Source organism: Globicephala melas, chromosome 6, assembly GCF_963455315.2.
Source record: "Globicephala melas chromosome 6, mGloMel1.2, whole genome shotgun sequence".
Taxonomy (NCBI): Eukaryota; Metazoa; Chordata; class Mammalia; order Artiodactyla; family Delphinidae; genus Globicephala; species Globicephala melas.
In genome coordinates, this window is record NC_083319.1 from 6,370,433 (window position 1) to 6,397,765 (window position 27,333).

A 27,333-nucleotide genomic window follows, 5' to 3' on the forward strand; every position below is an offset into this window, starting at 1 on the left:
TGTTTATTTGCGAAGGTAATGGCTTCCAGATGTTAGCAGGACGGGGGGCCTGGGAGCCAGCAATGCACTGGGGCTCATCTCTGTTGCTGAAGGGGAAAGAATGAGAGAATCTGGCGCTGCTACCCTGGCCAGATGGTTGCCGCTCAGCGGTTCACAGCAGATAAATCATCCCCCGAGTCTCCTCCCAAAGCATCTGACAGTCGGGGTGAGGAAACCGAGCGGGGAAGCTGGGGCCGGGGGCGTCAAATGGGCCTCGAGAACCACAGATCAGAAAACTGAGGGCCCTTGACAACTGGGCACCACGGGGCACTGGGCCCAGCCTCTACCTTCCTGAGAACCTTTCCCAGAGAAAGCTCTTACCCCTGAGGGGGCTTCGCTAGAGCTGGGGTGTGCGTGTTCTGCGCTCCACACAGAAGTGCAGGCGCTGGAGGTATGGCCACCACTAACCCTCCCCCAGGGCTCCCTGGTGCCTGGCCTCATGCAGAGGTCTTCCTCCTACCCTTGTCACCATCTCTCCAGGCAGTAGCCCTCATAACCCAACGGCGCAGCTGAGGAAACAAAGGCCCAGAGACGTTAAGTGCTGTGCTCAAGGTCACACAGCAGACAGGTGGCAGAGCTGGGGTCTGAAGACAGCATGTGACCTTAACCCCCTACCACCCCACCTCCTCTGGGAAGGGTCCAGGATGAGGTCATCTCCAGGGCCTGTGTCTCCTGATCTGTTAATCCAAACCACCTGTTCATCTGACCTCCCCTCCCCCTCCCCCTTACTGTCTTAGAGGGCAGTTCACCTTTCCCCTGGTTAATGCCCAGATTCTGAGCAATTTGTCATATTTGTACCTGCTGGTGCTGGACAGGGAAAGGGTCTGAGCCCCCAGAGTGGGACTTCCCAGGACCCCAGAGGGCTTCAGGATGATGGGCTCTCCCAGAAATTCTGACCGTTCTGTTGGACCTGGGGACAGGACGTTGAGCTGGGTCTGAGCTGGGGGGAAGCCTGTGGGAAAGATGTGCTGGGCAAGGAGGTTCTTGGGCCTAGCTAAGCCCTAATTAAAAGTGCACACCTCTGGGACAGGCCCAAGGGGCCACGCGGCCTGCTGCCCCTGTCCGCTGAAGGATGGCAAAAGCCACAGGTTACCCCTCCCAGGGCGAGAGGATCTTCACCCTCCTTTAGTTACGCTGGAATCTCAAAGGTGGAAAAAGCTAAACGCCCGAAAGCACAGAGACGTAAGATTGATGGATAATCTCTCGGCGCCCAGCACCTAAAGCTGCACCAGCGCAGAGTACGTGCTCGATAAATGAAGGGAAGAGAGAACGCGCTCGATAAATGAAGGGAAGAGAGAACGCGCTCGATAAATGAAGGGAAGAGGGAACGCGCTCGATAAATGAAGGGAAGAGAGAACGCGCTCGATAAACGAAGGGAAGAGAGAACGCGCTCGATAAATGAAGGGAAGAAGGAACACACTCTATGTGTCGTTCCTGCCATACTGGACACACTTTGAAATGGTCAAAGAACTGACTACACAGGCGGGGTTTGGGGGACTTTTGCAACTTCTTCTAGCCGGAGCCCCCTTGGCTTGGGCAAAGACACTGTTCCCTCTCCTGGGGGGATGACCACGGCCCTGGCTGCCCCGGCTACCTTCCCAGGCTTGCCAAATGTCTGGGGACATCTGGAAGGGGCCAGGTACAAGGCATGAAGCTAACGAATGACAGAGCTCTATTCAGGGAGGAGAGGGATCCAGGCCCCTAGCCAGGGGCAGCCAATCCTGGCCATCGGATGTCCTACCACGTCAGACGTGTCCTGCCCGGCCAGGCTGCCACGGCAGAAGGCTGGCACCACGGCCAGGAGCCAGGGGCTCGCCCCAGGTGCCATGGCTCGAGGGAGAGGCTAGGAGAGTCCAGCCCCACACCTGAGCAAGCGGTCCTCCACCGACCCACCCAGACGCCTGACATCTGATTTGCCCCAGCAGGAACCCAGTTCCCGAGCAACTGCCCAGATAGGACACCGCCAAAACAGGGACCAAGCCGTCATTCCACTCTGAAATGCCTCCCACCCTTGCTTGGGTGGCTTAGTACCAGAGCACGCTGACACGCCAAAAGAAATAAAGCCTCTTGTGTAGCAGAGAAGCATAAACGCCATCTTTCAACAGGGAGCGAAGGCGCTAACCTAAACACGGCCCTGGAGATCATAAACATACAACATACCATACCCTCTCCCGGAGGCAAGAGCAGGGCTGGCCCGAGGCCGCGGTGGCCTCAGAGATGCTGTTCCTCTCATCTTCCTCTTCCTCACGCACAAGGGACTCCATGTCATCCCTTCACCAGCTACTTACCAAACACCTGCTCCCTGCTGGTGGCTGTACCAGGTGCTGGAGATACCGTAGCAGACAGGAACTTAAGGGCCCTGCCCTCAGGGAGCTCACAGCCTAATGGCATTAAATAATCGCACAGCTGCAAAACTATGATTCTATAAAGCAGTACAGAGAGCTGGGAGAGGGTATGATAGGAGACTTAATTTGATGGGAAATCGAGGAAGGTGTATTTCAGCTAAGACTGGGAAGATGAGGGGCCAGGGGAGGAGAAGCTGGAAAAACAAGCCACACGAGCAAAGGCCCTGGGGGAGGAAAGACACGGGGCACTGAAGAAAGAGCAGAGAGGCCAGCAGGGCGGCAGCAGCGGGCAAGGGGGAGAACACAGGCGATAGGCTCCGAGAGGCAGAGCTCAGATAAGGGTCTGGACCTGTTCCAGGGGACAATGGGGCGGGACCTGTTGGTCCGATTTGTTTTAGAGGGTCCAGTGGGATGCAGGACCGGCTCATACAGGCTCAAGAAGGCCAATTATGAGCATCACTTCCCATGCTCTGTGACTTCATGACGGCAGCTTGAAACCAGCCAAAGTAGGAGTATTTACACCATGGAAGCGGGCATTCTTGTTCCTTCCAGAGAGAGATGGTTGTGAAACATTTATCAACATGCCACTGGAAGAATCCCTCTGGCTCCTGGGGAGGAATGGACGTGCTAGGCAGAGGGAAAGCGGGGAGAGACCTGAGCAACTGATGGAGCCTGGAGGGGAGGAAGGGCAGGCACCTGGTCCAAGACCGAGATGAGGAGTCAGCGCTGGGGCATCAGCAGCCCTGCACGTCAGGCTTCAGGGCCAAGCAATCGTCTCCCTGCCAAGTCCCCAAGCTCGACTTCCTGTCCCAGCAACACAGCCCAAATCTGATGGCCGCCCCCATGCTCCTCCACCCACTCCTGGGCTCCTCGACTCTGGGGAGAAGCTCCCCCCGCTCTGCCAGCCTTTGTTAGATCTATCCTACCAGCCTGGACCTCCTGGGGGACCCGGGCTAAAACCCGGGGTGCTCCTTCAAGCCCCAATCTTTTTACGGGCGAAACTGAGAAACCCGCAGCACCTGCTTTGGGGGCGAGCGAGAGCGTTTGGCCAGATGATGCCCAAAATCCCTGAGCACCGGGCTTCCTGCGCTTCCTGCTGTGGTGTGAGCGCCCGGCACCGCTCATCCGTGATGGCAACCGACCCACGGGCCGAGCCGCCCAGAGATGCAGCACGTCAGGGCCGGCTCACCTCAGTCACCTGCTGCCTGTCCAGGTGGAACACCTGCCCGGAGCTGGTGGCAGCAATCTCCTCGTAGGCCAGGTAGCCAGGATGAGTACGGTCACCACAGTCCCCCGTCAGCACAAAGACCACCTAGAAGAGAGACAGGCAGCCTGGCTCATGGCTCCTCTGCCACCTTTTACGGGTATGAGTAGCAAGGCCAGAACCAGGGAGGAGTGACCTGGAGAAAGCCCCTTCCTCTCTCTGGGCTCAGGCGATGCATCTGTAAAATGGGAATGATAAGAGTTCCCGCCCCGTGGGGGTCAGGACTGATGCAGGTCACGTGTTCACCACAGGGCCAGGAATACAGTAGATGCTCGATAAATGCGAGCCGTTATCAAATCTACGAAGAAGGGAATGGAAACCGACTCTGCTCCAAGTGGCCCCTGGAGGCCGCAGAGCTAGAAGAACCTTGGAGAACCCGAGTTTGTTCCAGAGGGGAGAGCAGAGAGGCGTCCCAGCCCCTGAGGTCTTTCCCAAGGATTCCAGTGGGCGGGCCCTCCTTCCTTCCCTGCACACATCTCCTTCCCAACCCCTCTCTGTGAAAGCAAGAAGCAAAAACCCCAGCACGTCTTCCAGACCCTTAGACAATGCAGAGGCGACGCCAGGAGGAAGACGGATTGCCCGGGCTCTGACGGGGTGTGAAGGGAGCAGGGCGGTGTGGTCTTTATCAAAAATGGGTCTTGCCAGGGAGGCCTGCGGCCTGGCAGACGGGGCAGGAGCATGAGAACACACTTGGACTTCACAGCCCAGCTAGTCAGTGGGCTGGTCGGCACTCCTGGCGGAGGCTGGACCCAGAGAAGCAGCAGCTCAGCTCTCCGGCGGGGGGTTGGGGGGGGTGGAGGGAGGGAGGGGGGCTTGGGGCGGCCCTCGGAGGCCCCAGCTTCCCCAGCACCCCCTCGTGGTGGCTCACCCGTGACTGTTTAAGCTGCAGCAGCTGCAGCACCTCGTCCTTCTTGTGGTAGTCCTTGGCGCGGGCGTCCGAGAAAACGTAGATGAAGGAGCCGGGGTTGGCGACCTCCACGGCAGCCTTGATGGCCCCCATGCTCATCTCTGGGCAGTCCCCGCCTCCCTGCAGGACAGGGCGGGTCAGCGGCTGCCGCCCACCTCCTCGCCGTGGGCACCACCCAGGGAGGTGGGGGTCCCCCTCCAGTGGCCTCTGTCCTGCCCATCCAGGGTCATGCCAGGGCCCCAGCCACTCCCTTCCCTGAGACACAGTGTAGCATCCAATCCGCTTCATCTCTCATTCATTCACTCATTCATTCATTCCTTCATTCACTCACTCATTCCTTCATTCACTCCTTCATTCACTCATTCACTCACCCATGCCCGAGCGACACGGTCCCTCCCACAGAGTCTGGATGGGAGGCAGACTTGACAGTAACAAGCACAGCACAAGCATTTAGTTACCATTGTGAGGAGTGCTACCAGTGCGATAGGAGGGATGGGAGCCACCAGGACATCGAACAGATACGCCAAAGAAGCCACATGTTAGCCAAGGCTTGGAGGATACAGGGGTAGAGGGGTCGCCAGGAGAAGGAGAGGTGAGGGGTGGGCAGAGGAAAACATTCAAAGCCGCCTCCTCAGATCCTCTCTGTGACCCGCCCTGGAACCGATTCCACATAAACACACAGCCCTCCCCTCCCCGCCCACCGGCCAGGAGCTCTCTGCCCCCCAGGTTCGCACACCCAGCACTGGAAGCAGGGTGTGCACACGGTAACTTCAGGAAACGCTTCTCTCTTTGGTTCACTCATCCCTTCCGTGTGCCGGGCCCTGTTCTGGGCCCTGGGGGACTTGGCGGTGAGCTAGACCGATCCGTGGGATCCCTGCCTGCAGGAAGCTGGGTGGGGGAGACGTATGCTGAACCAGGGTGTTCAGTGTGGCCCAAAAGCCGAGGAGGCCATGGGACATCTGACCCAGTCTCGGGCCAGGTTTTGGGGGGTCTGAATTGACCCCTCTTGAATCCTCCCTCAGCTGCCACATACCCCCTCCTTCCAAGCCTGAATCCATGCAGTAAATAATAACTACCTTCTACATGCCAGGCTCAGGGACTCCTGTAGGTACTTGGTTCACTGAATAAAGGAAGGAACCCCCCAAAGTACAAAATCTGCAGGACCCCCAAGCTGGGGGGGGAGCCCCAGGCAGAGCTGGGAGGCAGGTCATAGCGGTTGCAGGAAGCACCACCTTGGCCCCCAGGTGGGGCAAAGACCTTGGCCTCTGGCAGGGACGGGGCAGAAGGACACAGAGGGCCAGCAGCCAGGGGCGGGGCGGCCTACCTGCACGTAGAGTTCTCTCAGCTCCCTCTGAAACACCGCTGGGTCGGCCGTGAGGGTCACCGGGCCAATATCTGCAGGGAAGAGAGAGAGGACCAGGTGAGTTTGGACCCCCGGAAGCATAGCCCCTGTGGGCTAGGGCACCAACTGCATGATGTGTCACCATCAGAGGGGAGAGGAGCTGAGGCCTGGACCTCAGAGACCTCCACAAATGGGGAAGTGGTAGGGGAGCAGCTCCCAGGGCTGCCAGGGTCAGATCTGGAAAGGAGGTCAGGCCACTTGGCCCTCTGCCCACTCCAAACTGGACCCAGAGTTCCAGGGGAGCAGAGAGATGGAGCAGGGGGCAAACCTCCAGTCTTGCCCCCAGACCCACAGTTCCTGATCTTTTGTGACTACGACTCCCCTAGAAACCTCCCCTCTACCAGCCCACCAAGCCCCGCATCAGCGGGAAGGGAATTCTGGGAAGACAAAGAAACAGAGAATTGAGCAAATGAAGTTTTGGACCACAGAGCAACTGGCCAACAGCAGACTGACCCACAGAAGCTAAACCTTCCAGAAACTGCATCCATATATTAGCTCACTTGAAAAGAGCAGGATTAATTACAAGGGCTGTGATCCCAAATGTTGGCAAGGATACGGAGTAACTGAAACTTTCACGCACTGCCGGTGGGAATGCAAAAATGGTTCAGCCGCTTTGGAAAACAAACGGAAGTTTCTACAAAGTTAAACGTGCACCTGCCACAGGATCCAGTCTTTCCACTCCTCGGTATTTACCCAAGACAAATGAAAACATACGTCCACACCAAGACTTGTACTCCAATGTTCATAGCAGCTGTTTTCACAATAGCCCAGAACTGGAAACAAGCCAGCTGTCCATAACTGGTGAATGAATAAACAAACTGAGGTACATTCGTATAATCAAATACCACTCAGCCAGAAAACGGAACGAGCTACCAATACAGGCAACCAGATGGATGAATCTCGCAGACATCATCCTGCACGAAAGGAGCCATACACAGAAGGGTGCCTACTATACGGTTCCATTTACAGAAAGCTCTGGAACTGGCAGAATTAATCAAAGGTGAAAAAACTCAGAACGGAGGTTGTCTGTGGGATAGGGAGATCCAAGGAACTGTCTGGGAAGGCAGAAACGCTCTATATTGTGATGGGAATGTGGGTTCCGCAGGTGTATCCGTTTGTCAAAAGTGTAAAGCAAAGATTTGCCCATTTCAACGTATGTTAATTTTACCTCACAGAAAAAGAAACGTAAAAAATGATCATCGTTGAGTGGGGGAGTGGAGGGTGGGAGGAGATACAGATGAAACAAGAATGGCAGATTTTTTTGAATATTTGGTGATGCTGGGCGAGGGGGATATAAGAATTCATTATACTATTCTGCTTACTTTGTATATGCTTGAAATTTTCCCTAATAAATAGTTTTTTATTCAAGAGTGTCATTGAAAGCCACAGCTAACATACGACAAGGCTACCAGTGCACTGAGAACACGGCCAGAATTCCAACTCGCCATGTGAACATGTGCACGGTGCGGGTTTTGCAAGATGATGTGGACATCGGATTTCTTCAGGAAATATTTCATTTGAGTCCTTGGTGAACTCTAGTAATGGACTATTTTTAGCTCAAAAATTCTATATTCCAGTCACCCTAAGAAAAATTCCCATACTTGGCAACTCATCAACAGACCTAGTCCTTCTTAGAAAAGGAAGCACATGGAATTATCCGGCATTCATCCACCATTACCAAGGGAGGGTCTGGACACCAGCTCCTCTGCTGTATACTTTCAGAATCACCACCTGGAGGGCCCTGCCTCTCTGCTCTGTATTTATTCCCACATCCAACGGCCCCTTCCGCACCTGCTCTGGCCTTTACCAAGCCTTCTCCACTGGCTTCCTCCTGAACTCTGCAGTGACTAATTCAGCCAAACCCTCACCTTTGACGTCAGGCAGAGCTGACTGGAATCCTGGCTCCACCCTCCACCAGTCGTGCGGCTTCTCAGAGCTTTCTTCACCGTCCCAAGCCTCAGTTTCCCCATCTGTAAAATGATGCATTTCTCCTAGCTGAGAACCATCATTGTGAGAATCCATTAACGCAGGGAAGGAAACACCTCGCTTGGGTTAGAGCAAAGGCTCAGCAAGCAGGAGTTGGCCCTGCTGATCTGAACGTACAATGCTTTTTTTTTTTTTCCTTTTCTTTTTTTAAATTTTATTGAAGTATAGTTGATTTACAATGTTGTATTAATTTCTGCTTTACAGCAAAGTGATTCAGTTATACATATATATATTCTTTTCCATTATGGTTTATCACAGGATATTGAATAGAGTTCCTTGGGCTACACAGTAGGTCCTTCTTGTTTATCCATCCTATACATACTAGTTTGCACCTGCTAATCCCAAACTCCCAGTCCTTCCCTCTCTCATCCCCCCTCCCCTTTGGCAACCACAAGTCTGTTCTCTATGTCTGTGAGTCTGTTTCTGTTTCGTAGATAGGTTCATTTGTGTCATATTTTAGATTCCACATATAAGTGGTATTACATGGTATTTGTCTTTCTCTTTCTGACTTACTTCACTTAGTATGATCATCTCTAGGTCCATCCATGTTACTACACATGGTATTATTTCATTCTATTTTATGGCTGAATAGTATTCCATTGTATATATAAATATATATCACATCTTCTTTATCCATTCGTCTGTTGATGGACATTTAGGTTGTTTCCATATCTTGGCTATTATGAATAGTGCTGCTATGAACATACGGGTGCGTGTATCTTTTTGAATTATAGTTTTGTCCCGGTATATGCCCAGGAGTGGGATTGCTGGATCATATGGTAGTTCTATTTTTAGTTTTTTGAGGAACCTCCATACTGTTTTCCATAGTGGCTGCACCAATTTACATTCCCACTAACAGTGTAGGAGGGTTCCCTTTTCTTCACACCCCCTCCAGCATTTGTTATTTGTAGACTTTAATGATGGCCATTCTGGCCGGTTGAACACACAATTGCTGGGCAATCTCACACAAGGCAGACAGGCAAAGACAGTCTTTTGCTCCAATGAGGTCCTCAAATTCTAGTTTGACTGAGGAGAGTAATAATTTTACTCAATGTTGGTTATTTCTTTATTACATAATAATATACATTCATTAAAAAATATATAACATTAATGATTCTGACATTTCCTAAGCACTTACTATGTACCAGCCTATGTGCTGAGATGCTTCCTGTGTATTAGCTCACTGAATCCTCCCTCCCACCTGTTAAGTCCAACTCTTACCCACATATTACAGAGGAGAAATGAAAGCCCAGAGAGGCTAGGTAACTTGCCCAAAGACACACAGTCAGTAAGCAGCAGAGCTAGAATATTAGCTTAGGTCTGTACAACTCCAGAATCTGAGCTCTTCTTTTTCTTTTTTTAATTAATTAATTTTGGCTGCATTGGGCCTTTGTTGCTGCGCGTGGGCTTTCTCTAGTTGCAAAAAGCGGGCTTCTCATTGTTGTGGCTTCTCTTGTTGTGGAGCACGGGCTCTAGGCACACAGGCCTCAGTAATTGTGGCACGCAGGCTCAGTAGTTGTGGTGCACGGGCTTAGTTGTTCCGCGGCATGGGGGATCTTCCTGGACCAGGGCTTGAACCTGCGTCCCCTGCACTGGCGGGTGGATTCTTAACCACTGAGCCACCAGGGAAGTCCCAGAATCTGAGCTCTTGACAACTGCTCTCTGTGAACTGTACATAGAAATTCCTCACATGCAGAAAAAGAAGGGAATTCTACCAACCAGAAATACTCTTATTTTTATATATAACTTTCAAAACTTTCATGCATATTTGTAAATCTTATATAAGTGCACACTATTTGAAGCAGAATTTCTATTTAAATATAAATAACATACTATTTTAAATTTGACTCTTTTCACTGAACAACACATTGTAAGCGTCCTTCCAGAAGGTCAAATACTCAGTTCAAAATAATTTTTAATGGCTACAAAGTATTTCCTTTGTATAAATGTCCAATAGTGGTCTTGACCATAGTGTTTTGTTTCCAATTTTTATAATGAACAATGTTATTCAGAACATCTTTATATCCGCTACATTCAAGCACTAGTTCCATTGTTTCCTTGGGATACACGCCCATAAGCAGAATTGCTGGGCCAAAGGTAAGGGCATTTGTAAAGACTTTGGATGCAAATTCAGTAACCTCATAACTGTCTTCATCCCCAGACGTTCCTGCCTCTGACCCATCTACCTGTCGTTGCCAGAGAAGCCGCCCTTGGGGCCAGTTTTGCCCACATCACCCCTGCTCAAAAATCGACAGCAACTTCTCCTTGCCTGGAAACTGAGAGAAGCCTCTGCGGTACCCAGTTCTGAATCTGGATGGCCCTGCCCTCTCCCATCACCATCTATCACAGGCGTCAGACTACCCAACCGTTCCCAAGGCTGGACCAGCGCTAGGCTGACCACATTCTCTCCCATTCACAGCAACATGAGAAAAATTAAGTTGGTAAAGTGGGTTATCATAAATTAAATGTGCTCCAATTGGAAGGCCACCCTTTATGCTTCAGTGCATCTGCTTCCTGCTTGGGGAGCTGATGATCGCTCAGAACAGTAACAGCCAGAGGGAGTTGATTCTCTTCATGGTTCTACGGGCTTTCTCTAGTTGTGAAGAGCGGGCTTCACAAGTTAAAATGTTATGTGTATGGTGTTACAATTTTTGTGTACGGTGTTAAAATGTCAGTCACCTATGGCAGCTCCCTCTGGGCTTTTTGCAACCCCCCTTTTCTTTTCTTTTAGCTTTTTAAAAAAATGACTCTATTGGGTTGAGAAACCCAAAATGAGCAGCCCTGTGGTGGAAGGCGGGGAGAATGCCAGACGTAGCATCTAAGGTCTGACCTTCCATTGTCAAAGCCGTTCTGACATATTCTGTGCTTTGAGAGGGAGGAAGATTCTTCTGGGAAATTGCCCAATTCCAACTCCCGCACACCTCTCAGCAATGCTCCTCAACAGTTACCGCCTCACGCAACCTCCTGGGATCCCAAGCACTGGGCCAGCACATGCTGAGGACTAGGGATTGTATGCAAACACAGGATGCAGGAAATTCCAGAAGCCCTGGAGAAGCCCCTGGGCTGGAGGTCCCTGGAAAGGACTTTAAGAACTCTGTCTTAGTTTCCTATTACTGCTGTGACAGATTACTACAGACTCAGTGTCATTTTTTTTTTAAATAAATTTATTTATTTTTGGCTGTGTTGGGTCTTTGTTGCTGCACGCAGGCTTTCTCTAGCTGCGGCAAGCGGGGGCTACTCTTCGTTGCAGTGCGCAGGCTTCTCATTGCAGTGGCTTCTCTTGTTGTGGAGCACGGGCTCTAGGCGCACGGGCTTCAGTAGTTGTGGCATGAGGGCTCAGTAGTTGTGGCTCGCAGGCTCTAGAACACAGGCTCAGTAGTTGTGGCGCACGGGCTTATTTGCTTCGCGGCATGTGGGATCTTCCCGGACCAGGGCTTGACCCCGTGTCCCCTGCATTGGCAGGCGGATTCTTAACCACTGCGCCACCAGGGAAGTCCCCAGACTCAGTGTCTTAAAACAACACACATTCATTTCTGGAGGTCAGAAGCCCTAAAATAAAGGTCTCGGCAGGGCTGTGTTCCTTCCAGAGGCTCGAGCGGAGAATCCATTTCTTTGTCTTTTCCAGCTTTTGGAAGCTTCCTTCATTCCTCGATCATGGTCCTTTTCCTCCATCTTCAAAGCCAGTAATGTAGCATCTTTAAATATCTCCCTCTCCCTCTGCCTCTGTCATTACATCTCCTTCTCTAATTCTGACCCTCCTGCCTCCCTCTTAAAAGGACACTTGTGATCACAATGGGCCCAAGTAGACAATCCAGGATCATCTCTCCATCTCAAAATTCCTAACTTAATCACTTCTGCGAAGTCCTTTTTGCCATGTCAAGGATGAGATTTACAGGTTCTCTGGACATCTGCAGGGGCGGGGGGGGGGCATTTTCCTGCCTATCATAGCCTCCACAATCCTGTCTCCTTCAAGAATGGGCTTAGACCCCTATGTTCATAGCAGCACTATTCACAATAGCCAAGACATGGAAACAACCTAAATGTCCATCGACAGAAGAATGGATAAAGATGTGGTGCATATATACAATGGAATACTACTCAGCCATAAAAAAGAACAAAAGAATGCCATTTGCAGCAACATGGATGGACCTAGAGATTATCATACTAAGTGAAGTAAGTCAGAAAGAGAAATACCATGTGCTATACTTATATCTGAAATCTAAAATACAACACAAATGAACTTATCCGTGAAACGGAAACAGATGCACAGACATAGAGAACAGACTTGTGGTTGCAGGGGGCAGGGGGAGGGAAGGATTGGGAGTTTGGGAGTAGCAGATGCCAACTATTATATACAGAATGGATAAAACACAAGGCCCTACACACACACACACACACACACACACGAATCACTTGCTGTATCAAAGAAATTAACACAACATCATAAATCAACCATACTTCAATAAAATAAATTTTTAAAAAAAGAATGGGCATCTTTTCATGTGCCTCTTAGCCACCTGTATGCCTTCTTTGGAGAAATGTCTATTTACGTCTTCTGCCCATTTTGTGATTGGTTTGTTTGTTTTGATATTAAGCTGCATGAGTTGTTTATAAATTTTGGAGACTAATCCCTTGTCAGTCACATCATTTGAAAATATTTTCTCCCATTCTGTGGGTTGTCTTTTTGTTTTGTTTATGGTTTCCTTTGCTGTGCAAAAGCTTTTGAGTTTAATTAAGTCCCATGTGTTCATTTTTGTTTTTATTTCCATTACTCTGGGAGATGGATGAAAAAAGATATTGCTGCATTTATTATATCAGAGAGTGTTCTGCCTATGTTTTCCTCTAAGAGTTTTATACTGTCCAGTCTCACATTTAGGTCTTTAATCCATTTTGAGTTTTTTGTGTGTGTATGGTGTTAAAGAATGTTCTAATTTCATTTTTTTTTACATGTAGCTGTCCAGTTTTCCCAGCACCATTTATTGAAGAGGCTGTCTTTCCTCCATCGTATAGTCTTGCCTCCTTTGTCGTAGGTTAATTGACCAGGATGGACCTAGACATTGTCATACTAAGTGAGGTAAGTCAGACAGAGAAAGAGAAATATCGTATGATCTCGCTTATACACGGAATCCAAAAAAAAAATGATACAAATGAGCTTATTTACAAAACAGAAACAGACTCACAGACTTAGAGAGCAAACTTATGGTTTCCAGGGGGGAAGGGGGGAAGGAGGGATAGTTAGGGAGATTGGGATTGATATGTACACGCTGTTATATTTTAAATGCATAACCAACAAGGACCTATTTCATAGCACAGTAAACTCTGCTCAATATTCTGTAACAACCTAATTGGGAAAAGAATTTGAAAAAGAATAGATACATGTATATGTATAACTGAATCACTTTGTTGTACACCTGAAACTAACACAACATTGATAATCAACTGTACTCCAATATAAAATAAAAAGTAAAAAAAAAAAAAAAAAAGGAATGCGCTTGGGGAAAAAAATGATTTGACTACAAACCTATATGCCAAACATAACAATGTTGAGAATGAAGAGATCCGAAGAGCCCCACCTTTAAAAAGATGGGGAAACTGAGGCCAGAGAGGGGAAGAGAGTCCTTCAAGGTCAGATGGGAAGATCTGGCAGTAGAGTTGATCGGCTACATCACACCAACAGTGACCCCTTCTCTTGTTCATCGTCACAGAACTCCTGCCCACCTCAGCGCCTGGCACATGGTAAGTGCTTAATAAATACTGTTCAAATGAGTAAATGAATAACATTTATTTACTCATAACAAATACTGTTTGAGTATACTGTTTGAGCAGCTCCAAGTCAGGACCCTTTATCTTTTTTTTTTTAATTTTTATTTATTTACTTTTGGCTGCATGGGGTCTTTTGTTGCTGCACGCAGGCTTTCTCTAGTTGTGGTGAGCGGGGCTGCTCTTCGTTGCGGTGCAAGGGCCTCTCATTGCGGTGGCTTCTCTTGTTGCGGAGCATGGGCTCTAGGTGCGTGGACTTCACTAGTTGTGGCACACAGGCTTAGCTGCTCCGCAGCATGTGGGATCTTCCCGGACCGGGGCTCGGACCTGTGTCCCCTGCATTGGCAGGAGGATTCTTAACCACTGCGCCACCAGGTAAGTCCAGGACCCTTTATCTTTATATCCTGTGCCCAGCACAATGCCAGGCATACAATCAACACCCAGCAAATATTCCTGAATGCCAAGCCTGCCTGATCCCCAGGCGCTCCCACCACAGCACGCTACTGCCCATCACTCAGAGAAACAGATCCAAAATGAGGCAGAAAACCAAATGTGGTTATTTGGGGCATGCAGAGGGGTTGGCCGTATTAAGGGAGACCTGGCCAGATGGACAAAAGTGTTTGTGATTCCTCTTGAGTTACAGGGCAGGGCATTTTAAAAACTCTGCCCCAAGCTCTGAACAAAGAAGGCTCTCAGGGGAGAGCACACTTACATACACAGACGCACTGATGTGCAAAAACTAGTCTGATTTCTTCCTTTTACTGAACAGATAATCCCCAAACCAGCTCTGGGTGCTGGTTGCTACTGACCAGTCCCATCATTCCAGGGCTGGACCAGCTTTCAAGATGCCCAGACGGGGCTGGGAGCACGGAGGTCTTCTCTCCATCTGTCTTCCTTGCTGCCCGACTGTCCACCTGCCCACCCATCCATCTACAGCTCCAGGCAGTGAGACAGAGATAGATGCCTTCTTGTCGTTAATTAATGCTGGTCCACGGCTTCATTTGTCATTCCTGGGACCTACCGCACCATCATCACTCATCATGCCAAAGCTCCCCAGGACAGGGTGTTTTCAGCAGGGTAACCATTTCAAGACCTGTCTTCCGGCAGGACATAGTGAGGTACCAGGACAGGGCAGGACACCTGACATGTCCCCATGTGAGTTTGCCCACTGAGAGGGGTTCCTTGAGCCGCTGTCCATCTCCCTCCTTCACCCAGTCCAGGAAGGACTGGATCTGGATAAAAAGCCCTTCTTAGCATGATGTTGATGTGGATGATGATGGTGATGATGCTGCTGATGCTGATGGTGATGGTGATGGTGATGGTGATGCTGATGCTGCTGCTGATGGTGATGGTGATGATGATGCTGATGCTGATGCTGATGCTGCTGATGATGATGATGCTGCTGCTGATGGTGATGGTGATGGTGATGATGATGCTGATGTTGATGGTGATGCTGATGCTGATGATGGTGATGATGCTGCTGAGGCTGATGATGGTGATGATGGTGATGATGCTGCTGATGCTGATGATGGTGATGATGATGCTGATGATGCTGATGGTGATGGTGATGGTGATGCTGATGTTGATGGTGATGCTGATGATGGTGATGATGCTGCTGATGTTGATGGTGATGCTGATGCTGATGATGGTGATGATGCTGCTGAGGCTGATGATGGTGATGATGGTGATGATGCTGCTGATGCTGATGATGGTGATGATGATGCTGATGATGCTGATGGTGATGGTGATGGTGATGCTGATGTTGATGGTGATGCTGATGCTGATGATGGTGATGATGCTGCTGATGTTGATGGTGATGCTGATGCTGATGACGGTGATGTGGTGATGATGCTGATGATGGTGATGATGATGATGCTGCTGATGCTGCTGATGCTGATGATGATGCTGATGCTGATGATGATGCTGATGCTGATGATGGTGATGATGATGATGATGGTGGTGGAGGTAGACGTGGGTGATGATGCTAACAGCAGCTTCAATGCATCGAGTACTTACTATTCTACAGTGTTTAGCTCAGTCCTATTAACAGCTCCCTGTTAGAATTGAGGATTCCAAGACCTTGCTGAAGGTCATATACAGCTAGCAAGTGGTAGTCAATAACTGTACTAGTTTCCTGTGGTCACCGTAATAAAATATCACAAACCCGGTGGCTTTAAACAATGGAAATACATTCTCTCAGAGTCCTGGAGGCTAGAAGTCCAAAATCAAGGTGTCAGCAGCCCATGCTTTCTCTGAAGGCTCTTGGGGAGAATCTGCTCCATGCCTCCTTCCTCTTCACTTCTCGTGATACTAGCAATCCTTGACTTGTAAGTACACCATCACCCCAATCCTTCTCCCTGTGCCTCTTCTCTCCTTATAAGGACACCAGTCCCATTGGATTAAGGGCTCACTCCACTTCAGTATGACCTCATCTTAACTAATTACATCTTCAATTACCCTATTTCCAAAAAAGGTCACATTCTGAAGCTCTAGGAAGGACAGGAATTCTGTGACGACACTGTTCAATCTAGAATAATGTCCAAGTCCACATATTTGGCTCCAAAGCCTGTTCTATTTGCCACTGGCTATACTGCCTCCAAAAATGAGGGTGATGATGATGATGACAGCTACCACTGTTTTAATTTTTCTTTTTTTTTTTTTTTTTGGCGGTACGCGGGCTTCTCACTGTTGTGGCCTCTCCCGTTGCGGAGCACAGGCTCCGGACGCGCAGGCTCAGCGGCCGTGGCTCACGGGCCCAGCCGCTCCGCGGCATGTGGGATCTTCCCGGACCGGGGCACGAACCTGCGCCCCCTGCATCGGCAGGCGGACTCTCAACCACGGCGCCACCAGGGAAGCCCCGTTTTAATATTTATTAAGCACCAGATTCTGTTCTATGCACTTGACATACATTCACTGAGAAAAACGTTACAGAAACCTATGAAGTCTCCTATTTACCATCTCCATTTTATAGGTGAGAATTTGAGGGCTAGCGAGGTAGAGCAAACTGCCCAAGGTCTTACAATGAGGAAGCATCAGAGACAGGATTCAAACCTGGGTCCGTCTGACCCCAGATCCAAGCTCTCAACCATGCAGGAAGCTGCAGACATATGGCCCTTGTTCCCCAGCCCCTCGTTCCTGTTCCTGGAGGGGGCGGGAGGTTCGTGACTGAAGGTGGGCACCTGCCTAACAGCTGGGCAGATGCGGCGTGGGTTCCCTCTGAGCAGGGCTTGCCAGGTGCAGGGATGATTAAACCCATGACCTTGTCTCCACTTGTGCTGCCCTTGAGCATATGAGCCCCAGAAGCCTGGCCCAGAACCACCTCTCCATAGGGAAATATTTTCCACTTGATAAGACGAGGGGGTGGAGCCTCTAGGACGTATGAGGGTCACGCACAGGAAGAACCACCCGGCCCTTCACGTGGGTGATCCTCCAGTCCGTCACCCAGTCTGTGTGTCCCAGTGGTGATGGTCACAGCCAGGCGCCAGAGAGCCAGTCTCAGAAAGACCTCACGTCCAGGACTCTTCCCCGAGCCTGCCTTTCCCACCTCCTTGAAAGCAGGGCTTGAACCCTGGGGCCACTCTGGGTGTGCACATACCCCCTCCTCCCGCTGCAGGGGCCCCAAGCAGGGTCTCACCATCTGCCACCATTGTGGGCAAATTGTGTCCCCTCTCCGGGACTCAGTCCTCCCGTTTCTTTTCTTTTCTTTTTTTTTTTTTAATAAACATTTTTTTAATAGCAGAACATACTTTATTATTTTTTTTAATTTATTTGTTTATTTTTATTTTGGGCTGCTTTGGGTCTTTGTTGCAGCGCGGGCTTTATCTCTCAAGCTGCAGCGAGCGGGGGCTACTCTTCATTGCGGTGCGCGGGCTTCTCACTTCGGTGGCTTCTCTTGCTGCAGAGCACGGGCTCAGTAGTTATGGCTCGCAGGCTCTAGAGAACAGGCTCAGTAGTTGTGGAGCATGGGTTTAGTTGCTCCGCAACATGTGGAATCTTCCCGGACCAGGGCTCGAACCCGTGTCCCCTGCATTGGCAGGCAGATTCTTAACCACTGCGCCACTAGGAAAGTCCCTAAAACCACCTCTTCCCTGGGGAAAGTTGACGGCACACCTGGCGACCCAGAGAAGATGCTCAAACTCACTCTCTATCAGACATATGCAAATTAAAACAGGTTACCATTTCTTACCTATCAAATTAGCAAAAAAGGAAAGAGTGACGTCCCCATATGCCAGCAAGTGTTTGGGAAAAAAGCAGCCTCACACTCTCTTGGTAGGAGGGTTAGATGGTATAGCATTTCTGGAGGACGGTTTGCTGATACCAATTAAAATTTTTAAAATGTTCATATGCTTTAACAATGAACCGGTTGCAATTCTGAGAATCTATCCTATAGCTATGTTGTGGTTTTTTAATATTTATTTATTTTGGCTGCACCAGGTCTTGGTTGGGGCATGCGGGATCTTAAGTTGCGGCATGCGAACTCTTAGTTGCGGCATGTGTGCAGGATCTAATTCCTCGACCAGGGATCGAGCCCGGGCCCCCTGCATTGGGAGCACAGAGTCTTACCCACTGGGAACACCAGGGAAGTCCCATTCCTATCGATACGTTTTTGCAAATGTGTGTGTATATTGTAAGGAAACTGAAAGCAAACTATTTTTCATAATGTGGGAGTGGCTGGATAAATCGAGGTAAGATAAATTAAGATCCCTCCTGTAACACCTTCTGTAGTCATTAAAACAATGCAGGGGATCGATATTTCCTAACATAAAAAGAGATCCATGATATAGCATGTGGCGGAGAAAAAACAAGTTGCAAAACAGTTTGCATAGTATAATGCCATCTTTTATATAATAAAAAAACTAAGTGTATATATGTATACAAGTGAATGATACGCACACACGGTCTGGAAGCACACAAAATGATTAAAAGTGTTTGCATCTCTTGAGAGTCGTGTTATTAGAACATTTAACAAGCATGTATTAAATTTATAATTTTTTGAGGAAAATTAATAATTTCAGTTATTCACTGAAAGAGCTAAGCCCTGGTGCCAAATTTGACAAAGAGCACAAAGGAAGAATATCATTTACTGATCATACATATTGAAATAAATGGAAAACTCCTAAAGGAGACACTGGCAAACAGAATCCAGCTGTATATTAAAGAATAATCCGGGGCTTCCCTGGTGGCACAGTGGTTGAGAGTCCGCCTGCCGATGCAGGGGACGTGGGTTTGTGCCCCGGTCCGGGAAGATCCCACATGCCGCGGAGCGGCTGGGCCTGTGAGCCATGGCCGCTGAGCCTGCGCGTCTGGAGCCTGTGCTCTGCAACGGGAGAGGCCACAACAGTGAGAGGCCCGCGTACAGCAAAAAAAAAAAAAAAAAAAAGAATAATCCACAATGACTGAGTAGGGCTTATGCAAGGAATGTGGAAATGGTTTAACATGAAGGAATCACATCCAGAGGTCAACAGGAGAAAGATCTTACAAATATCTCAACAAAGCCAGAAAGTCACTGGCTAAAATTCAGCACCATTCCCATTTGGGATTTTTGTTTTGGGGGTGTTTTTTTCTACCTTTAGAAAATTAAGAATGAAAGTATCTTCCTTCACCTGATGAAGAAAACCTCAAACCAAGAACCAGTATCATACAATGATATACAATCAGAAGCAAGACAAGACCGACTTCAGCTACCACCATTACTTAACACTGTGCTAAATACCACAAAACATTCCAAACAAGCAAAAAATTTGATTGGAAAAGAGGAGACAATATTACAATTTGGACAGGCTGTGATTGTCAACCTAGAAAACTCAAGACATTACCCCCCCAAAAATTAGAACTAGTTTCTTTACAAAGTCTTCAGGAAGAAAGTTGGAAACAAAATAAATATATGAAAATAAATTACTTTCCAACATACTAGAAATACTCATTTGCAAAAAAGGTAATGAAAAAAATTCCTGGTCAAAATAGTCATACAAAACCCAAAATATTTATAAATGATCTTAAAAAGAAATGGGTAGAACCTATAAGGAAAAAAAAACCTATAAGTTTTTTACAAAAGGAAATAAATATGTAAAAAAAAAAAAGGAAGTGGTCTCCTAGAGGAAAACAATGAAATTTTTTAAAATGATAATTCTTCCCCAGATCAAGATTTAACACAATTCTGAGCAAATTCACAGCAGGAATTTCTTTTTTGGAAGTTGACTACGTTTTCTACTTTTCATCTGAAAAGAAAACATGCTCAAGAATATTTTGAAAATGAAGAAGAATAAAAAGAACATGAAGAAGCTGCAGGGCTAAGTAACTCTGGAAATGAGTTGCGTCTATAAGACTAAAGGCAAAAGAACTGTACTCTAGTGAACAAAGTTGTTTTCCACGGGGTGCAAGTTAGCAATGCTAAAACCACTATAAATGTGGACTAGAACTGAAAATTAAGTAAATGACGAGTGAGTGGGGAAGGGTGAGGGCCAGGTTAGTCACTGTCAGAGTGGGAGGTTATAGATAAGCAAGAATAGGAGGCTGGAAGGATCAATGAGAGTTGGAGACATCAGAATGAACTCATGTTCACCTTAATACAGATACAGACAGTTAAACAGAGAAATATTTATAGATATGGGTATACACAAAGGTTACATATACAACATGTATCTCCTTGCTCTGTCAGCTAAAGATGCAGAAGTGGTGACACCCCAGTAGCAACAAGCACACCTAGCACTCAGATGCTGGTGTCTAATACCATTTTTCAATCAACGGAACCAGGGCTCCTTGGAGAAATTACTAATTCTAGGACTGGGAAGGAAATACATAAGATGAGTCTGAACTATCCTGTAGTGCCAGAAAGTAAGAAAGTGCTTTAAAAAAATTCACAGTAGGGGTATGTCAAAGGCACACAGACTGTGTGTGCCCAAGAGCTCCCAATGACTGAAGTTGGAAGATTCTGAGCAACAAAATAAGGTAGTATTGGATTATAACCCAAGGTATAAAACTATGAGTCCATGCTGATATATATATAAATGATTGAATAAACAAATAAATGGAAAAGAATCAACTCTCTCATGCAGAAGATTTCCAAACAATTTATGTAAATACCCCATGTTCAAGGAGGTGGATCACAACTCCCTACTTCTTAAGTGTGGGCTGCGTGTAAGTGACTTTCTTCCAAAGAGGACAGTACAGAAAAGGAGAAAGAAAAGAGGACGCTTACAGTGAAGACACCTGACAACCTCAGTCAGGTGATCAAGGTCAGCGTCAGCAGTGATAAGTCATAATGAGGGCATGTACCCTGGACATGATATGATGAGAATGGCATTGTTCCTCTGTGGTCTTCCTCCCATTACCCAGTCTAACCGGAGAAAAGCAACCGGCAAATCATGACTGAGGGACAAAACATCTCGGCAATATTCGTCAGAACTGTCAAGGTCATCAAAAACAAAGCCTGAAAAACCATCACAACCAAAAGAAGCCTTAAGGGACATGACAACTAAATGGGATCCTGAATGGGCTCCTGGAACAAATGTTAAGGGAAAATTGAGGAAGTCTGAATAAAGAATGGACTTCAGGACTTCCCTGGTGGCGCAGTGGTTAAGAATCCACCTGCCAGGCTTCCCTGGTGGCGCAGTGGTTGGGAGTCCGCCTGCCGGTGCGGGGGGGCGCGGGTTCGTGCCCCGGTCCGGGGGGATCCCACGTGCCACGGAGCGGCTGGGCCCGTGAGCCATGGCCGCTGGGCCTGCGCGTCCGGAGCCTGTGCTCCGCGGCGGGAGAGGCCGCAGCGGTGAGAGGCCCGCGTACCGGAAAAAAAAAAAAAAAAAAAAAAGAATCCACCTGCCAATGCAGGGGACACGGGTTCAAGCCCTTGTGTGGGAAGATCCTACATGCCGCGGAGCAACTGAGCCCGTCTACCACAACTACTGAGCCTGCACTCTAGAGCCCGTGAGCCACAACTACTGAAGCCTGCGCGCCTAGAGCCCGTGCTCTGCAACAAGAGCAGCCACCGCAATGAGAAGCTCGCGCACCACCACGAAGAGTAGACCCAGCTCGCCACAACTAGAGACAATGCCCACGCGCAGCAGCGAAGACCCAATGCAGCCAAAAAAAAAAAAACAAAAAAAACAGTAATGGACTTTAGTTAATAATAACCCATGGGGACTTCCCTGGCGGTCCAGTGGTTAAGACTTCACCTTCCGATGCCGCGGGTGCGGGTTCGACCCCTGGTCGGGATCCCTAAGATCCCACATGCCTCGAGGCCAAAAAACCAAAACATAAAACAGAAGCAATATTGTAACAAATTCAATAAAGACTTTAAAATTGGTCCATATCAAAAAAAAAATCTTAAAAAAAACCCTCAACATATCAGTACCGGTTTGTTAATTGTGATAAATGTACCATTGTAATATAAGATGTTAATAAAAGGGAAAACTGGGTGTTGGGTATACGGGAACTTCTTTGCAATAATTCTGTAAATTTAAAACTGTTTTAGGGCTTCCTTGGTGGCACAGTAGTTGAGAATCCGCCTGCCAATGCAGGGGACACGGGTTCGAGCCCTGGTCTGAGAAGATCCCACATGCCGCGGAGGAACTAAGCCCGTGCGCCACAACTACTGAGCCTGCGCTCTGGAGCCCGCGAGCCACAGCTACTGAAGCCCACGTGCCACAACTACTGAAGCCTGTGTGCCTAGAGCCCGTGCTCCACAACAAGAGCAGCCCCTGCTCGCTGCAACTAGAGAAAGCCTGCACACAGCAGTGAAGACCCAACGCAGCCAAAGATAAATATATTATAAAAAAAAAACCTGTTCTCATTAAAAGTTTATTAAAATTTTAAAGCTGTCAGCCAATGAAAAGATAAAGAAGATACAGCTTATATACACAATGGAATACTATTCAGCCACGAGAAAGAAGGAAATCCTGCTGCTTGGGACAACTTGGATGGACCTTGAGGGCATTATGCTAAGTGAAATGAGTCAGACAGAGAAAGACAAATACTGTATGATCTCATTTATATGTGGAATCTAAAAAAAAAAAAAAAAAAAGTGAAACTCAGAGAAACAGAGAGTAGAGTGGTGGTTTCCAGGAATAAGGGAGTGGGAGACATGGGGAGGTGTTAGTCACAGGGTACAAACTTACAGTTATCAGATGACTAAGTTCTGGGAATCGAATGTACAGCATAGTAATTATCACTAATAATACTGTATTATGTACTTGAATATTGCCAAGAAAGTAGATCCTAAATGTTCTCACCACAAAAAAAAGAAATGGTAATTATGTGACATGATGGAGGTGTTAGCTAACTGCTATGGTGGTAATCATTTTGCAATATATAAAGGTGTCAAATCAATACATTGGACATCTTAAACTAACCCAATATTATGTGTCAATTATATTTCAATAAGGCTGGGGGTAAATTATTTTTTTAAGAATAGGAGGAAGGGTTTACCCTATTCTAAAGCCAAATAATTAATGTTAATTAATTAATGTTAATTAATGTTAATTAATTAATGTTAATTAATAATTAACAATGTGCTGCTGGAACAAGAACTGTCATACAATGGGACAGAATGGAAAGCCCAGGTAAGTTAATAGATATAAAGTAATTTTGGATAAAGGCAGGATCTAAATGAATGAAAAAGAAAGGATTATTTGATAAAATGTAACTGTACCATCAATTATCCTGTTCTGGAAGAATTACATCAAATTGTTTTTAATACCAGTGCCAATTGTTTTTTAATTCCGGGTTAAAAAATTAAATATGAAGAGAAAAAAAAGAAAACGAATGAAAAAACCTAGAACATGTACCTAACTGATTTTGTGATAGAAAAAAATCTGAGAATGAAAGTGAAGAAATTACAAAGGGAAAAAGGCAATAGATTTTGCTACATAAACATTTAAAACTTCAGAACATCACGAATCACAAATATTAAAAGACAAACGACTAGGAAATGCTAACCACATAACAAAAAACAACTAATATCATCAATATAAAGTCCCCATACTGACTGATAAGAAAACCACTAAAAACCCCGAATGGAAAAATGAGTAAAGGAACTGACAATTTACAAAAGAAGAAATTCACACATAGAAACATCTAGTAAACACTTGAGAACTTACTGAACCTCACTAGCAATTAAAATAAGAAGATATCATTTTCCATCTTTTGAATTAGGAAAAAAAATGTTATCCTAATCCCTAGGGTTGGGGGCAGCTGCTCTGAAACAGTCCCCTCAAATGCCTCTGACAGAAGTTTAAACTCCCAAAACACTGGAAAACAATTTGAAGGTCTGCCTACCCACTCAGTGTGTTTGTAATGACCTAGGAATTCCACTTCCAAAATCTTAATCCAATGAAAAAACCAATCAAAGATGCAGACAAAGATTTACACACCAGAGTGCTTTTTGCAACATTTTAATAGAGAAAAACCGAAAACAACCTAAATTTCAGCCAAAATAAAACGATTAGCAAAAGTCTAACTTTGCAGTTTGGGAACATCCCACTTTTTTTTCATTTAAAAACTTTTAAAAATATTTCCAAAGCACAGGTTCTGGTTTATCTCCAAGCATGTGCAGTCCAGAACCACTGAAACTTGCCCTGCAAAGCTTGGTCTTTGGGGTTGAAGGTAGGGGGTTCCTTTAAGAAGTCCCTCCCAGGATGCAGCCCTGGGGGGGCCTGAACTGTCAGCTAAAACCCCTGACTCTCAGCTCCTCTTCCACCAAAGGGAATTCCATTGGTTGATTCAAAAGACATAGCCTAACCTAAACCACAAATCCAATCCCTGCTCAGAAGCCCTCAGTGGCTGCTCGCAGCCCATAGAAGGAAATCTAAGTGCTCCGTCCTCAGTTCCACAGTCACGGCCGGGACCAATCTCGCCTCTCCCCGCGTTCCCATTTCACCCCTCCTACGCCCTGGCTCCACACTCACACACACCTGCCCCTATATGTCAGCCACCACCCAGCAAGTTCCATGTGCTCAGGGAGACCTCTGTCCCACTGCATCCCTGGCACCTAGCATTGACAAATGGTCCAAAGCTGCTAAGTTTCCCTTCATCTTCTTCAAGTCCTGCTCCAGTGATGCTTCCTCAGAGAGCCTTTGGTGGGTCCTTTCCCTTGCGAGCCGATAGTCAGGAGCCGTCAGGAGTGACACCTTCCACTCTCTGCCTGGCTTGTCGCCAGCAGACTGCCGGCTCCTTGGTGTGAACCCTGCCCCCTTCACACTGGAAGCCTCACAAGATCGGGCACACAGCAGAGGCTCAATAAACGCTGAGGTCCCCCTCCACTGGACCTGGGGGGTCTGTAGGGAGTATGGTTTGGGGAGCAGGGGCGGGGAGAAGGATGGGATTTTTTTGTTTCATAGACGATGGAGTGAAGGCTGGAGAGTCGTGCACGCGCTCGGCGCCCAGAGAGGAGAGGTTGGGGATGGCACGAGGGCTTCATGAAGACGATGGCCAGAGAGGGGGCAGTGAGGACACTATGGGTCCCGGGACACTATGTCTGGTTCCAACAGGCTGCTCTCCTGCCCTACAACTGCAGCCAAGCATTTTAGAGACAAATATGGGTTATGAATCAGAAATTACATCAGCCTGGCAGGTGGCCTTGCGTAAGTCCCATCCATGTCCTGAGCCTCAGTTTCTCCAATTGTAAGAGAAGCGTTGGATTAAATGATCCCAAGCTCTCTCAATGCAATACCTTTGGAAGCCCAAGAACGACCCAGAAAGGGAGTGAGAAAGTTAGGGGGGTAGAGGGTGAACTGCATCAGAGCTGAAACCCCCAGGGCACACCTCACACCCCACGTCTTCACAAGTCCACCAGCCTTGCTGCCCCCTGACCCCCAGATGGGAGCTGTCCTTCTGATGTTCCCAGGAAAGTTTTTCTAGACCCCTGACTTCTGTGCTTGGAGCTGCAGAGCCCTACAGAGCCCAGAACTCCTGGAAGCAGAGAGACTCCACACTCAGCCTAAGGGCTGCATGGGATTATGTACACCGACTGCGGCCCATTTTTCAAATATCTGTAATGATGCTGTGATTAATAAAGAAAAATTCTTCTAAAAGGGCTTACTAGCTCATACAGCCTTGGGCCATTGTATATTTTTTCAGCACAAGAACACTTTGCAGAGCAATTCTGCAAGGAATCTGCCATTTTTATTTTATTTTTTGGCTTTATAAAGCTATCCTACTAGATAGAGAGGTGACTAATAGAGAGAAACGTGATAAAACAGAGTAAAATTAATCACAGGATCTGGGTGGTGGGCAGACAGGTGTTTATGTATTTCCCACCCACCCCCATTTTGCTGTAAGTCTGAAGTTTTTCATTAAAAATGTTGGAGAAAAAGCAGTCCTGCCACTCAGAAAGCTGGAAGTCCAAGCACGCTCCACAGCTGTTTTCCCTGAAACTCCCCACAGTGGGGTCTCCCAGGGATCTTTTCAAGGACATGCCCCTAACACCTAGCTGAAAGATAGGGGGCTGCGGGCCAGGAGGTGCTGTCTGCAGGGTAGAAGGTGTTAGGTGGGGGGACCTGGCAGTGAGGATACTGCGGGTAGAACCGACGCGGCTGCTGTTTTTCTCGCGAGAACAGGTGAGGGGCAAGACGCGAAGCTCTCCCGCCTGGGTGGCTCTTCCGGCCCCCGAAGCCCACGATGGGAGCGAATTTGAAGAATGAACAAAGGCAAATCCGCAAACCTTGCGGAGGCTCATGCGCGCCAGGCCCTGGACACGAAGGACCCATTTCAACATCTCAGCAAGTTTGGGAGGCAGTTCTCGCCCCGTTTCCTAAAGGGGGAAGGTGCGGCTCCGGAAGGTGAGGTCACTTGCTGAAGTCGCAGAGCCAGGAGGTGGCTGCGGGGCATTTGAACGCAGTGCCCCCGCCTCTCCGTCACTGGCCTGACGACGCAAGCTGGGAGACGCGGGAGAAGGGGAGAGCAGGTTCCCAGGGAAAGGACCCGGCGGCTGCAAGGCCTGCCCCAGGTGCCGGCCTCGGGCAGAGTGAAGGCGTCGAGAAGGCGCCCCCACCGGGCCGCGGTGCAGCCTGCAGGCGTGCAGTGCGCCCGGGGCGCCATGCGGGCGGGTGAGCGCACCGCGCCAGGGCACCGGGCCAGGGGCGCGGCGGACGCCGGGGGCTCGGGGGGTCGCTACCTGGATCACGGAAGGGCACCAGCGCGTAGTTGCCGATGACCTGGCTGCCACGGCTCAGGCTGTGCTCCAGAATGCGCGAGGCGCCGTGCATCACCTGCATCAGGTCGTCCCACATGGAGCCGGTAACGTCTAAGACGATGGCCAGGGTGGCATCCCCCGTGGTAGGGGGCAGCGCCGTCCCGGGCTCGCCGGCCACCGCCGCTGCTGCTGAGACCGCCAGCAGCAGCCGCAGGAGCGGCGCCCGGGGCATCTTTGCTGAGCGCGGCCGAGGGGCTGCGGCTGCCGCGGTGGAGGCTCGCGGGGCCTTGAGAGCGCGACCGCCCTGGTGCACCCAGCGGCCACCCGACGCACGGCTGCAGCGCGGCGCCTCGCTCCGTCGGACCGCAGCCGGTGCGCGCGGGACGTGGGTTTGCGGCGTGGTCCCCCTGCCGGGAGACCGAGGCGGTCTTAGAGCCCACCCCGTTCAGGGTCACGGGCCCCGCCTCCTCCGCTCCCCTCACTGTGACTCAAACTTTCCCGGCC

General features: G+C 48.6%; 1 protein-coding gene across 1 annotated transcript in view; it reads right to left on the bottom strand.

The window, feature by feature from the left end:
- HMCN2 (hemicentin 2) overlaps positions 1-27,061 on the bottom strand; it is a 149,289-nt gene extending 122,228 nt beyond the window's left edge. Inside the window, exons 1-4 of the mRNA XM_060299922.2 lie at positions 26,812-27,061; positions 5,880-5,950; positions 4,517-4,675; positions 3,574-3,696 (exon numbers count right to left, since the gene is read on the bottom strand). Coding sequence (XP_060155905.1) covers positions 3,574-3,696; positions 4,517-4,675; positions 5,880-5,950; positions 26,812-27,061 — 603 coding nt within the window. The remainder of the gene's footprint in view (positions 1-3,573; positions 3,697-4,516; positions 4,676-5,879; positions 5,951-26,811) is intronic.
- Positions 27,062-27,333: the final 272 nt, after the last annotated feature.